We start from the raw sequence: 14,939 nt of genomic DNA on the forward strand, positions 1-14,939 counted from the left end.
TTTTAATCTCATCGACATTATAACTTTCCCTTTTTTGTCTATATAGCCTATTTGCTATTTCACTAGAATTTGTTATTTGGGCTTTTAAACTTTACTATACAGTTCCCCGCGGGTTTTTCACACTTCGCTGATTACGTCCTTGGGTGCTAAGTGGCTTCCGGGAACGTCACAGGTATAGGCGATACCATCAGATGCGGACATCGAGGCAGACCGTTTCCCGATGGTTTTCGAGGTTACTAGGTCTCATGGAAGCAGCATAGCTCTGGTCTATTTTATCTCGCTTCTTCTAAATACTACGACAACCTGCGCTATAGAGTTTCCATATACCTAGTGAAGTCTAACACAGCGCGCACGGGGTGAAGATATACCCGAAGGCTGAAGGTGCATTCAGCCAGCAGTCGACTGGCGCAGCAGTCTTCTTACACCACTCTTCCAGAACGCCAGTTGCTTTCTTGTATAATACCGCGCGCGGTTCAAAAATTGGTTGATTCATTTTTGTGTTTGTTTTTCCCTATATATTTCATTGTACATTTTGAGAGTGATGGTGCCGTGGCTTCGGACAGATCTCGTCGTCCAGCTTCTTGTCTTTTTAGTTGTGCTCGTGACCCACAGCAGCAGTGAGAGCAAATCGACAACTGCCGCGCTACTGGGCAAAATCAAGTGGCGCTCCATCATCAAATGGACACATCTGTGGATCAAAACCAAGAGGAGGATCTCTCAAAAGCAGGACGCCAATCCCGAAATTTCCATGACTTCCGTGAATATTCCGTTTTTATTTTATTTTATTTTTGATTGAGTTTCTAAAATGCGATGCGTTTGAAATTTTGAATTTTCGCTAAAAGGTCGTTTTAGTCTATTAATTTGGTGAATTTTATGTTAACTGCTGGTTATTAAATGGACGCGGAACTAGTTGAATTTAATTGCCGATGAAATGTCCACAAAGTGTAGCGCGTCATCTTCATATTTCTGTCTTTCAGATGATTCTATAGGCAAACTCACGAAAGTAGGCGAAGTATTAGCCCCAATAGTGCGCGAATAGGAATGTGCTTCCGGACTATAGCGTGAGGCTACTTGGCACGATGATTTGGCAGTTTTTCTAGCTATTGAGGCGCGTTCGGGAAATGCACAGTCACTGGCGCTCTTGCTTGTGTCTTGTCACAGCCTATTCACATCGTTTGGCATATGCTATGGCTATGGTATAGAATCTTGTATGTATGGCCCACACAGATGGAAATCAAGAGCAGCAAGACACACATTAGAATATCGGTCATAAGTAAAAGCCAAGGTAAAAGCGGTCAGTCGGTTTGTCTTCCACGTGCTTTTGGAAAGCAGCAGGTATAGGCTATACCCAACACACGAAAAAAAAAATAGAATTGAACAACGGTAAATCTGTATTGAGAGAAGAAGAAAAAAAAAGAAAAAGAATGTAAAACCATCCATTTCCCTGTTCAAACAATTGAAGTGGGTATACAGTTAGCGTGTATATAATAAAGGGTTGTTTGCGGTGGCGAAATAACAAATTCGCTCATTATTATTACAACCGTACCTTACAGCAGAAACTAGGCTAACAGCATATGGTCTAGCAGGGAAAGTCCCGGATAGAAAATTCCGCATTTAAAATTACCAAATAGGGTTGGTGCATGAATAAGGGATTCGTTTGAAAAAAATACCATTAGAATCAGTTTTTCACGCTGATTCTCATGGTATTTTTTTTATATTTTTAAAATAATAATTTCCTCCCGTAATCTTACTTCAAAGTTGAGATTAGCTCCCCCCATTTTAAAACGGACCCCACGCCATTTTTGGTGGGCGGTCCTTAAAATCTGATGAAGTTTGCCCTTTTACCCCCCTTTTCACCCTTTTCGTCTTTCGCCTTTCGGCCCTAAGGGCAAAAGAGGTGGTATAGGCAGCACGAAAAAGGGTGAAAAGGGGGGGGAAAAGGGCAAACTTCATCAGATTTTCAGGACCGCCCACCAAAAATGGCGTGGGGTCCGTTTTAAAATGGGGGGAGCTAATCTCAACTTCGAAGTGAGTTTACGGGGGGGGGGGAATTATTATTTTAAAAATATAAAAAAATACCATGAGAATCAGCGTGAAAAACTGATTCTAATGGTATTTTTTTCAAACGAATCCCTTATTCATGCACCAACCCTATTCCCAAGTGAGAGTTTATATGTAGGATGCTAATAATAACTCAAGACTCGGTGTGTGTATGTCGTTGATCAGGTGGAAATCATTTCTAGTCGAGGGTATCCAGTGGAAGTGCACACGGTAGTTACCGATGACGGTTATATCCTTGAAGTGCATAGGATACCGCACGGCAAAGGTCAGTCGACAGACTCGAGCACACCTCTTGGTAAGCCAGTCTTCTTACAACATGGCTTTTCAACCAGCGACGCTGACTGGCTCATCAGTCCGTCTGATCGATCGCTAGGTAAGTCGTCGCTCCCTTTCAAACAATGCATAATATTATCCTATTATTATTATTGTTATTATTTAAATATCAATATTGGCAATGAGCACAGCTTTTCGCCTGGCCGATTTGGGATATGACGTTTGGTTAGGTACAAATTTGATAACTATATGGGTATTTTCCAATAACATGTTATTATATGCTGTCCTGTTTTTAATAGGCAACGCGCGTGGGAATATCTATTCACGCAAACATGCAAATATTAGCCCATCAAGTGAAGCATATTGGAAATTTTCGTATGCAATTTTTTTATTTTGAGTTTATACTATTTAGATTTGGTTAACGGACAAAATTCTTTTCGGCACAACAGATGGGATCAAATGGGAACGTTCGACATTCCGTCCGTGGTGAACTACATTTTGACAAAGACCGGAAGAGCTAAACTAAGCTACATTGGGTATAACTTTGGCATATAACATTTCATACATCCAGTTGTGCTTATTCCGTCAATTTCATTTTCTTTGTCGTTGTGATATATTAGCCACTCTATGGGTTGCGCCATGTTTTTCGTTGCCATGATCAATCGGCCAGAGTTGAACGATCGAATCGAAGTCATGATGGCACTGGCTCCGGCCACAGCTTTGGCCCAAATGAAGAGTCCAATCCGCTACTTTGCGCCATTCGCCACGCCACTTCAAGTTTGTCTAATATTATAGTATATACGTATAGTCATTAGTTTTTGTGTATTACCTGCCGACAGGAGCAGCTTTGTATATTATTGTATTTTAAAATTTGTCCTTCCGTTTTTGTTTTTCTTACGGCAGATCGTCCTGAGGCTATTGCGAACGCGGGCTTTTTTGACTCGGGATGATTTGATGCACAGGCTTCAAGCAGCTTTTTGCCGTGAACAGGATCGACACAAAAGTTTATTTTGCCGAAACATGGTTTTCGCTCTGGTCGACGATGATTTGCGAAACATTTCCCCGGTAATAAATATCTGGATGATGATGACACCACCGATTCTATTCATCAACTAGTTACTTTCAGAGTCCAGTCGAATTCATAGGAATAAATGGTTTATTTCCCCGTCTATCTATAGGATCTCTGGCCCGTCATGGATGGCCACGTACCTGCGGGCACTTCAGTTCGCACGGCAGCGCAATTTGCCCAAAACTATAACTCAGGTATGACAAAATTCATATTATTATTAACAATAGAAATAAATATATCGTCAAGTATGTAAAACACCTTTTCTTTGTTTGACCTATTAAGGCGAGACTTTCATACCCTACAGTTACGGTTGGTTGCGAAATTTGCAGCGCTATAATGGGCGGCTCACCCCGCCGCCCTACGAACTAAATAAAGTGACGTGCCCCGTCTACATCTTTTACGGGTATTATATAGTTATTCGTTTTATTTTTTAATAACATTTATTCCATCATCATTCATCACATCTATAGTATAACTGAAAATATTTTTGTATTCCAGTGACAATGATCTTTTAGTTGGTCCGGGGGTATGTATTCGTCATTACGCAATCATTTCATCAACTTATAATTAAATACTTATATTTGGCATTTATTTTTTCATTTGCCTTTCGAACGCAGGATGTTGCCTGGCTGGCTGGGAAACTGGGGAACGTGAAAGAATCGATTAAAGTGGACCACGAACTGTACAATCATTTCGACTTCTTGTGGGCAACGGACAACAATCGAGTCCTTTACGATCCAATCATATCCCGTCTGCCATCGGCATTGTGATTGTCATCTATTCGAAACGAACTTTGCTGAGCACATTATTCTTGTACATATAAAGTCTCATATTTATTGATTACTCCGTGGCGCATTCTATTATGTTGACACAGTCAATCGACCATTCAAGAGATAAATATTTTTGATGCGCATTATTATAGCTATATACTTGCCATATTTATAAAAACACTCGAAATGATTTAATAAGAAACACGGACGCCATACTGTGCGCATTCTTATTATTTCCCGTTATTTAGCAACTATATATGACACATTTTATTTGTCCCTCTCGCAAGGTATAAACGGCGAACTGTTTCATCTTTATGGACCTCTACTTTGCAAAAGGTTCTGACTATAAGGTGAGACTGTACAAACTAAGAAGCCAAAAAGAACTTGAGCTTCGATCAAGGTTGCCAACGTTAAAAGGACCATTGTGTTTTGTGTATAAGTTTCACGCGCGCCATTGCGGTCGCAGCACCGCGTCAAACACGTTTGACCAGTCGATTAAAGGGGGCTTCATTCCACAGCGATTTGCATTTTAAATTTATACTATTCCGTGACGTCACATTACACATACCTATAAGGGTTCAGACCAGTTTTTTGTATACAACGCTTGTGCTTCGCCAAACGGCATATTTTCATCTTAAAATAGATAACAGAAAAATGAAAATTCCCTTTAGATAATAATACAAACTCACGTTGATTCTTTGGCATCTGCTGCTTGCCAAAACAGGCGGAATGTATAGGGAATGGCTGTTGAACTCGCCCAGCCGCAGAATTTGTATCACAGCCAAACAAAAAAGATAAAAAATCAAAACAAAAAAAAGCTGCTGGCTATGTAGTAGTATGCGAAAAACAATTCTAAAACGGTTTTCTTCTCTTCAGACTGTTGAGTTTGAAATCAGATATACACAGACAGAAAAAAAGAAATATAAATTCTGGCCAGCTTCAAAGTTCAGACGGTCTGCATATATTTGCAATTTCTATACGGGTATTATATTGGCGGGATATAGTGTCGGGAAAATAAAAACCCCTCTCATCTCACCTTATTGGCCTTTGGGCATTTCACCTCTTGTATAGACTTCTCTTTGGAGTCTGATGGCTGATAAACATGTTGTTGGAGCGGGTGGAGCGTGGCTTGAACAGGTTGCTCTCCTACACAGCAGCATCGTGTGCTGGTTATTTCGACTTTTTAAAAAGCGACTTGCACATTCGAAAGAAGCGTCAGTTCACAAATGTCTGGCGCCGAAACGGACCACTTCAACACACTTCTTTCCAGCCATTCGAAAAGTCGGACAAACAGCAATTTTGCGCAAGTTTTCATTTGGTTTGAACATTTAGGCCTATACTGTGCAGCCCAGTTATATACAACAGGAGACACATAGAGTTGTAATGGTACGCTTACCATCGCTCATTCCTTTTCTCATCTTCATGTTGTGTCTGTATTTGGTGAGTCAGTTAAGTCAATGCTCAACAGTTTTAAATCACGAGCGACAAAACAGTGATGATGGCCGAAGCATTTTTCGTCGCAAGATCAGCCAGTCCGTCAGCCAAGTGTTGAGTCAAATGTGGCAGTTTTCACCGAGAGCTCACTTATCGAAAAAGCAGCTGGAAACCGACGACAAATTCATCAATTTGACAGCTTTGCCGAGCAATGACGAAAGAGCTATGAACGCGGTATATTCGAACACTCCCTATCGTTTCTTATATTCTATGTGTCATTCAGGCTATATAGTTATGTGATGACCTTGTGACCTATTAAGTGCTCCTTCTAACTGTCTATATGTATAGGTGCAAATAATCATTAACCGCGGCTATCCAGTAGCTTCGTACTCAGTCACGACGTCAGACGGATACATTTTGGAATTGCATCGAATCCCTGGGCGTAAAGGTCAGACGTCCGATTTGGGCACTGGCAAACCTGTCTGGCTACAACACGGACTTCTCTGCTCCTCAGCTGATTGGCTAATTACTCCCTCCGATCAATCTTTGGGTAAAACTCTGACAACTAGCTGAAGATAGTTCTTCTTTTTTTTTGTTTTTAATATGTGTGTATAGTTAAAGTGACCATTTGTGTCCAATATGAAGATGGCCAGAGATTGAATCTATGTACGCTCTTTGATTTACAGCATTCATCCTAGCAGATCTTGGTTACGGTAATATAATTATTATTAATAAGGACTTATATTTGCAAAAAGCCAATAAAATACCAGTCGAATAACCGACTCGATATGTGAATTTTAGATGTATGGCTCGGCAATGCTCGCGGCAACGTTTACTCACGCAAGCATAAGACCCTGACTCACACCCAAAAGTCTTACTGGGATTTCTCGTCAGTATTAAATTCCCCCTATATTTTTTAATAATTCATTTGAAATAAAAATATTGAGTTTATGCAAAATATGGTATTGTATTAGCTGGGACGAAATGGGCAAATTTGACATTCCGGCTGTGCTGAACTTTATCCTCTTCAAAACGGAACGCAAAAAATTAGTTTACATCGGTAAATAATAGCACAGCAAATCTGCAATAGTTCATTGTTTCGTCATATTATAATCATAATGATCATTTGTTGATCCGAAGGACATTCTATGGGGTGCAGCATGTTTTTCGTCGCAATGGCCACATACCCGGAACTTCAATCGAAAATCGAAACGATGGTTGCCTTAGCTCCAGCGACGTCGCTGGCCCACATGACCAGCCCTATTTTTCGTCTGGCTCCCTTTATCAAGCCCATAGAGGTTGGCATTTACTACATATTTAGATTTTTTTAACTCTATCTTTATTAGCGTTAAATTTTCTATTCTCTCCTCTGTGTAGTTTTTGCTCAGGCTTTTAAAGACTCGAGCTTTCCTTTCGCAAGAGTCGAAAGTTAACTATTTCCAAAGAAAGTTTTGCTTGAAAAATGTCGGATGGGCTGGACTGTGCCGAAATGTTCTCTTTTTACTGCTTGGAGACGACACGACAAACATAGATGTGGTATGAGATATTAAAAAATAGCATCCGAAATTGATGGTATTATGGCTATAAAGTGTGCATATTATTTTTGAATTTGTTTTAGGAAATTCTGAGGGTTTTAGATGGGAACACCCCAGCAGGGACTTCAGTTCGTACTGTCGCCCAGTTCGCCATGAATTTTAACTCCGGTATATTATGCTGCTCAGGCTATATATATACGTAGAAGTATTAATTTTAAAACAATTGTTGACGCCATCATTTCTGATTTGATTCAGGTCCCACATTCATTCCGTATGATTTCGGACCTGTTGGCAACTATCTTCGCTACAAGAAATTCAGACCACCGCCCTACGACTTGGGTAAAGTTAAAGTACCGGTCTACTTATTTTATGGGGAAAACGATCGTCTAGTAACGCCCAAGGTAAGACCAATTTCGCCACATTCATTTGCATGCGCGAGGAATAGCGAGGAATAGTTTATTTTTGGTTCGGTCTATTAATGAGCTAACGAGCTGTCACGCATTATTCTTGGCATAATTATGTTGCAGGACATCGAATGGCTAGCGTCCAAATTGCCCAATGTCAAAGAACTCGTCAAAGTCGATGACAAATATTACAATCATGCCAGCTTTTTGATCAGTAAGAACAATAATGTGCTTCTTAACAATCAACTGATATCATTCCTACCATCCCCAAATTGACGATGGATATTTAGTACAAATGACATTATAGTATATAGTTATATAACGTTTCCCGATTGTATCTCTTGAATGCTCACCGTCAATTCTGCCATTCAAAAAACCCAATTCTATTTATGTCTTTGCTTGATCATAATAAATAAGGTATATACAATAATGGATCGCGAAATTGTGCTGTATTATATAACTTATTAGTCGCATATTTGACTATTTGATTTCAAAACGTGAACTAGATGGCGTAAACTATGTATATGTTAGATTTGGGCAACGCGTATTATATAATACGCCGTAATGCCATCACTGCAACTATATACTTGTTGGGAAAGAAAATGTTATTGTGTCAGTATTTTAACATTTATAGCACCTGTCCTACCATTTATCCGTTTTCATGATTAATCAATCATTGCCATTATTTATTACAACCATAAGCGATCAAATATATAAAGGTGTAAGTATTAGAGTGTTTCAGTATCAATCGTACGGCTCCAGACAGAAGATGATGTGGACTACATTCGCCTGAAAATGTGGAACAATGGAATAATACCTGAGGCCTGATAGAAAATGAATTGTTGAAACCGTTAGTCGCTCAGTCCAAATGACTTTCGGCCGCTTTCGGCAAGGTAAGGAAACTATAACAAGGAAGCTATAGCTATATTATACCTGCTATGTAATATCATAACCAGCAGCTACGAATTAATGAGCGAGCTAATCACAATAATTTGTATTGAAATTTCTGTATGAATGAACATTGATATTATACACGCGCTAGGGTATATATTCATTTGAAGTTCGACCAATTCAAGCTTGAAGGCGTTATTTTAATTTACCTTCCTAGATTTTGCTTTATAATGCAATTAATTTAATTTCCTTTATTTTTAATTAATAGATAGCGATGGCATCAGTTTTTCACATTTTGATACTATTTGAGTTGAATCGTTCCCGAAGGCTGTCCAAATTGTCTCCGTAGAAAAGAGATGAGGTATATAACGGGTCCACCCTGACCTGATTGCAAATATGTATAAAAAGCCAATCAAGTCCTAGATCGGCTGCCACAGAAATATGAGTTACATAATACGGTCTGCTTTCAATTGAATATATCGCGTCTGATTTGAAGTTCACGATAACCAGCAGGGCAGCAGTAGTGCTGGGTTTTCCCTAACCGAGTCGTGTAGCCGAATTTTGACCATATAACACACGACTGCTGCAGCAGCAAATAAGACAGCTGCAAGTGGGGTGGGGGGGGGGATGACTAAATTATATACAGTATACAAAAATATGTTAGAGGAACAACGTGGAAACTCATTTCAATATGCCATCAGTTCGGACTCGGCGTTCGCAAAGCATCGGCATGCTGGAACGTCTTTGGCAGCTAGCGCCGAGGAATATACAAAAACCCAAAGGTGTACAGCAGCAGCAAGCGCTGTCTTGAAACGTATTAATCGCGCGGTGCTTAATTTTATTGGGCAGAAATTCGATATTGACCCAAAAACTTGGAAGTGATGAGTGGCCGCATCTCTGCTCTTGTGTGTTTGACGTTAATCATAGCCAAAGTTCAACTGTGCTGGTCTCTAGATTTGATTAGAACTAATCATCCTCGGCCTAGTCATCGTCAGTTCCAGCACGATAAGCTCGATTATCCGTGGCTGGCCAGACAGTTACTATCACAAAGAGTTGCCAACGTAGTACCGCTGTTTGACGAAGTGATGACGCCGTTTTCGGCCAAGGCGCAGAAAAAAGATAAAACACCGCTGCCGGATAATCCTGAAGCCAGAATGACATCGGTAAATTTCAAATAATATTATAAAAGTATATAACAACTTGTATTTTAAATACTTCATGCGAAAGTATATGAAAAGACAGGATATCTGCTGGAATCTCACACAGCTATACATTTAATGTTGTATCGAAAATAGTAACACGGTTTTTAAATTATCATGGCTGTGGCTGTTTAGAAAATTCATATCGTAAATTTATATTGTCTCCGCTTTCTCTTTCTTACGTCTATATTTTAAAAATAATTATTTTTTTATCAGGCTTTTATTGAAGCGATAACTTATTCCAAGTGTGTTTTAATTTTAATGATTGCGCTATTATATTGATTGACTGAGTTGCATATAATTGTCATTGAATGGGCGGTGTTTAGATATGATTGTTTTGAGTGAGAAATCCACCCGTTATTAATATTGCATAGATTGAAATTATAACTGGTAGAGGTTACCCTGCTGAAACCTATTCAGTGGTTACCAAAGACGGCTACATCCTAGAACTTCATCGCATTCCTCGCGGAAAAGGAATCATCAACTCAGGTCCACCTTACGGCAAACCCGTTCTTCTCCAGCATGGATTTGGTGGCAGTTCCGCCGACTGGCTCATCAGCCCAACCGATCGAAACTTGGGTATACAGTTACTATATTTTCAATGATTTTCAATGATATATCTTATCAAACAAAAACCCTAAAAAAAGCATATTACAATAATTTTTTTTTTAAATCAATCAAATGCCCTGCAGCATTTCAATTGGCGGATTCGGGATTTGATGTCTGGATTTCAAACGCCCGCGGAAATACTTACTCCCGGAAGCATCAATACCTCGATCCGTCCGAAGAGGCATTTTGGAATTTCTCGTCAGTTACATAATTATTTTATACCAGCAATCATTTAACTGACTATTATAAAAATGAGGCTATTATATAATATCCCTTGTTAAACTCAAAAAGGTGGGACGAAATGGGAAAATACGACATTCCCGCCGTCGTTGATTTCGTTCTGGCCCAAAATGGAATTGCATCAGATGGGAAATTGAGCTATATAGGCTATTCCATGGGAGCTTCCATGTTCTTCGTGGCAGCCATCGCCGATCCGCATTTCAATTCCAAAATCCAAGTGATGATAGCCCTGGGCCCAGCTGTTTCTTTGGCCCACATTGCTAGTCCAGTCGTTCGAGCCATCGCTCCCCTTATTAAATACATTGAGGTTTGATAGAGTTGGCTTTTATATTTATATTATTATACACGGTCATCCAATTCATTCCCTGACATTCAAATGAAATTTTGCAAAATTGTCCAAGTGCATCGGCAGTTTGTCTTTCGCATTTTACGGGTGCGAAATTTCATGTTCAACGACATGAGGCTCAACAAAATGAGGCGAAGCTACTGCGTTCAAAATTACTTGCGCGCCGCAATCTGCCGCAACATTCTATTCCTCATCGTTGGACACGATAACGGACATTTCGATCTGGTATAAGTCAACCGTCAAACAATTTTTGATTGCGGTCTATTTGAAATTCAAACTTTTTCAATCAGAATCTTTTGCCTGTGATCGATGGCCACCTACCAGCAGGCACATCCGTCCGCACCGGAGCCCATTTCGCCATGAATCACAATTCAGGTATAGTTTAAATAATAAATTGATTTGAGAATTTACTATAGCTACTATATCATCTTTAAAGGCGAAACATTTAGCGCTTACAACTACGGATATTTCGGAAATTTGCGACATTACGGATCGCTCAGACCTCCTTCATACGATCTAAGTAAAGTCACGACGCCCGTCTATCTCTTTTATGGCTCAAGTGATTATTTGTCGACCAGTGAGGTATTATAATTTATATCAGTTGAAATTAAATACCAGATGTCAATCTAATTTGGTCCGACAAAGTCCTATTAATATAATACTTTTTATATTATTATTAGGACGTTGCCTGGCTATCGCGTCAGTTGCCAAATCTGAAAGAGTTGATTAAGGTTGACGACACGCATTACAATCATTTCGATTTCCTCTGGGCCAAGGATAACAACCGGCTTCTCAACAGCCGCATCATTAGCATTTTACCGCCACCAGCATCAGCATAGCCAAGTGGCGCTTATTTTATTTTTCATTTTCAATGCGTTGCGCAACTAAACAAAAACAAAACTGTTTCATTTGTTGTTGTTGTTTTGCGTCACGTGCGATGACGCAAACCTCGAGAGAGATACAATTGATTGACGCTTCTGAACAGTATATTTACTTTTGGCTTAGAATGTTTATTTTTTTTCGTTCTGATTATGCGTATCTGGTTAAAGCTTGTGCAGAGGAACGAGCCATAGACTTTCTAACTCTATTCCCATTTGATTCACTGATGCGCTTGATATGCTGATAACTATATAAACGCGTGACATAGCCTCAGTGTACTAACAATGGTATACATAAGTGTGAGTTATATATATGACTTGCTATAAAACGCGATTGGAAGTTTTATAGACAGTTGGAAAGCCAAGATGCGTGCGCTTGCCATCATTTTGGTCCTGGTAGGTTTGGCCAATGCGTCCCCTTTATTCGACAATGGAGGACATTCGGGTCGTGGTGACGAAGAGATTTACATGACAACGGTATATACGTTTTGAACAATCATCTGTTTAATATTGTGACCCCTAAGTTCATTGATGATGTATAATAGGCTCAAATCATTGTCAACCGTGGTTATCCGGTCGAGCTGCATTACATCGAAACGACTGACGGCTATTTACTTGAAGCCCAGCGCATACCGTACGGGAAAAATTCCGGCCCTGCACCCAACAAGCCGGTCGTATTCCTACAGCATGGTTTACTATCGTCCTCGGCCGACTGGATAATTGGATCGACTGAAAGTGCTCTCGGTAAAATTCCTTAGTTGATTTTTTGGTTATGCAATAAAGAAGAATTAAGGTAAAAATTCCAATTTTGAATTTTTGAAGGCTATCTTTTGGCGGATGCTGGATACGATGTATGGCTAGGCGCCGTCCGGGGTAACACTTACGGCCGGAATCATACAACGCTCAGTCCGGATGACGATCCTTCATTTTGGGATTTTTCGTAAATCATTCACAAGAATTTTCCTAATAATGATTTTATATTTATACCGTTTAATATAACATCATCAAGGTTTGATCAAATTGGCAAGTATGACGTCCCAGCCAATCTGCGCTACATTTTATCCTACACCAATCAACCTTCGTTGAGCTACGTGGGTCACTCGCAAGGGACGCTCACGTTTTACATCGCCATGGAAACCAATCCCGACTTGAACGAGAAAGTCAACCTGATGTTCGCTCTGGCTCCCATAACCACTGTCGCCCACATGAGAAGTCCCCTGCGACTCATTGCTCCATACGCCGATAACCTAGAGGTGAAAAATCGTCTATGAATTATAATCGATTTCGCTTGCAAAAAAGATCTAATAATTATTGATTTTAAAATACATAAGGTGATTGCCAATTTATTGGGCATTGACGAATTCCTGCCCAGCAGCGATTTCTTTGACCTGATGGGCCAAGAAGAATGCCAAGCCAATACCACCAGTGCACTCGTCTGTGAAAGTATTCTCTTCCTGATATGCGGTCCCGATGTGGCAGAACTTGATCCGGTATAATCTCTCACATCATTATTGTTTATAATAGTATATACTTATTGGTTTAATTATTCACCAGGAGTTGATTCCACTAATTGTGTCCCACTCACCGGCTGGTACAAGCGTTCAAAACATGCTTCATTACGCTCAAGAGTACAACTATGGTAAAATTTGACTGTCGTCTACTTATTTCGGTTTGATTTCGTTTATTATCCGCTAATTAATATTTGCTGTCAATTGAAAATGATGTTATATATAGCTTATTACGCGCATTACGACTTTGGAAGGCTGGAAAACCTTAATAGCTACGGGCAGGAGACTCCGCCGCTTTACAACGCCGGCAAAGTGACGGCGCCCATGATCACATTTTGGGGGGACAACGATTGGCTGGCCGATCCGGTGGACGTTGCCTGGGCCGAATCTCAGTTCCCCAATGTCAAGGAGAGCGTCCACATTGCCCACTTTAATCACCTCGACTTCCTCTGGGCTATCCACGTCAAGGGCCTTGTCAATGACGTCATTCTTGCCAATCTGCCCATCAAACCCCAAGTCTAAGGATGTGGCGATTAAATTGACCTGTGGATTTTTTTGAAAATCGCTCGCTTGTATAATTATAAACTTTTATTCAATTACTTTTCATTTGTATAATTGGCCCGGCTGCTAATGAAATTCCCACCTCCAATGTAGCAGAGAAATTTGTTTTTAAAAAATCGGATTATTCAAATTGATGCGACGATTGATTGTAAAAGGCTCAATAGAGTTTCAGCATTTTCAAATATTAGCAGAGACATTGACTCATTGAGTAACACATTGCGATTGACTTGCACTGCGATTGTAATCAATAATTCTATACACGTGCGACACAGAGAGTCCCTGAGCTATCAGCAAACAGATGGAATCATAAAAGCACCTGATCTTATCAACGCGGGGCTATATAAATTATTATCCTCACCGCGAAAGATAAATCTATGGCAGACAATAGAATTTAGCCAGCAGTTATATTCAATTCTTCTCGGCTTATTATAATATGACACCAAGATGAGACGTATATATAAGTGTATAGTCAGCGTGCCAAAAGTCTCGTGCCGGTTCACAATACCAAATCAAAGAAATGTGAAAAGAAAAACTTGCTGATAGGCGAGTCTATTTTTCACGCCGCCAGAAGGAGCTGGTGCGCGTGAATCACGCGGGAGTGGCCGGTTATATATGTAGAAATATATACTTTCTCTTGCTGTTTGGAAATTCAAGAAAAGAAAGGTCCGTACGCGTCTATTATAGACGCTCACCAGCATCAGGGCAAAACTCTCAGCGCTATGCAGCGTTCGTCTATTAACCGCGGGCAGACAGACAGATCGTAAACTTCACGGCGCTTCGATTGCGCAGCAGCCACAGTAAGGTTTTTCTCGAATTTACGACCCATCGTATGCTGCAATCAGCACAGAAGATGCACAAAAAGAAAAGGAAAAGGACTGCGCAGAGAGAGAAACGAATTGTTACATCGTTGGGGGGAATCCATATCGATATTTCGGGAGAAACTATAGCTGGTTTTCTCCTTTTGGGTTCAATGCGGTTCAATGTGCAATATACGAAAAATGCCGAGACCGTGAATCTCGACTTGTTCTCGACTATAGATGATGACATCATCCCATGCGTAATATAGCCCCTTATTCATTTAAATATACCTGCATATACAGCATATATACTTCAACTCTTGGTAGAGATAAGAGTACGTCCACGTGATGTACATATCAACGG

The 14,939-nt window shown here is 40.1% G+C and overlaps 5 protein-coding genes across 5 annotated transcripts; all 5 read left to right on the plus strand.

Annotated features, from left to right (window-relative positions):
* The first annotated feature begins 409 nt into the window (after positions 1-409).
* Positions 410-4,490, plus strand: LOC124342713 (lipase 3-like). The gene is made up of 11 exons (XM_046795839.1): positions 410-757; positions 2,227-2,434; positions 2,526-2,564; positions 2,634-2,709; positions 2,784-2,870; positions 2,955-3,111; positions 3,238-3,399; positions 3,513-3,597; positions 3,686-3,806; positions 3,902-3,929; positions 4,021-4,490. The coding sequence occupies exons 1-11, from the start codon at positions 542-544 to the stop codon at positions 4,171-4,173; spliced, it is 1,332 nt and encodes a 443-aa protein (XP_046651795.1). The 5' UTR covers positions 410-541; the 3' UTR covers positions 4,174-4,490.
* Positions 4,491-5,399: 909 nt separating this feature from the next.
* LOC124342845 (lipase lipl-3-like) lies at positions 5,400-6,562 on the plus strand. The gene is made up of 4 exons (XM_046796032.1): positions 5,400-5,841; positions 5,956-6,157; positions 6,294-6,320; positions 6,409-6,562. The coding sequence occupies exons 1-4, from the start codon at positions 5,557-5,559 to the stop codon at positions 6,525-6,527; spliced, it is 633 nt and encodes a 210-aa protein (XP_046651988.1). The 5' UTR covers positions 5,400-5,556; the 3' UTR covers positions 6,528-6,562.
* A 29-nt stretch (positions 6,563-6,591) lies between these two features.
* On the plus strand, positions 6,592-7,992 carry LOC124342221 (gastric triacylglycerol lipase-like). The gene is made up of 6 exons (XM_046795185.1): positions 6,592-6,667; positions 6,748-6,905; positions 6,985-7,143; positions 7,226-7,310; positions 7,398-7,543; positions 7,670-7,992. The coding sequence occupies exons 1-6, from the start codon at positions 6,592-6,594 to the stop codon at positions 7,820-7,822; spliced, it is 777 nt and encodes a 258-aa protein (XP_046651141.1). The 3' UTR covers positions 7,823-7,992.
* Positions 7,993-9,074: 1,082 nt separating this feature from the next.
* Positions 9,075-11,670, plus strand: LOC124342701 (lipase 3-like). The gene is made up of 8 exons (XM_046795819.1): positions 9,075-9,600; positions 10,011-10,215; positions 10,329-10,443; positions 10,537-10,792; positions 10,898-11,056; positions 11,122-11,206; positions 11,268-11,413; positions 11,512-11,670. Exons 1-8 carry the CDS (start codon positions 9,319-9,321, stop codon positions 11,668-11,670), a joined length of 1,407 nt encoding a protein of 468 aa, XP_046651775.1. The 5' UTR covers positions 9,075-9,318.
* A 309-nt stretch (positions 11,671-11,979) lies between these two features.
* Positions 11,980-13,773, plus strand: LOC124342735 (lipase lipl-1-like). Its single transcript, XM_046795871.1, has 7 exons — positions 11,980-12,186; positions 12,255-12,453; positions 12,532-12,649; positions 12,719-12,962; positions 13,041-13,199; positions 13,264-13,348; positions 13,444-13,773. The coding sequence occupies exons 1-7, from the start codon at positions 12,076-12,078 to the stop codon at positions 13,737-13,739; spliced, it is 1,212 nt and encodes a 403-aa protein (XP_046651827.1). The 5' UTR covers positions 11,980-12,075; the 3' UTR covers positions 13,740-13,773.
* Positions 13,774-14,939: the final 1,166 nt, after the last annotated feature.

Source organism: Daphnia pulicaria, chromosome 6 (genome assembly GCF_021234035.1).
Source record: "Daphnia pulicaria isolate SC F1-1A chromosome 6, SC_F0-13Bv2, whole genome shotgun sequence".
Lineage (NCBI taxonomy): Eukaryota > Metazoa > Arthropoda > Branchiopoda > Diplostraca > Daphniidae > Daphnia > Daphnia pulicaria.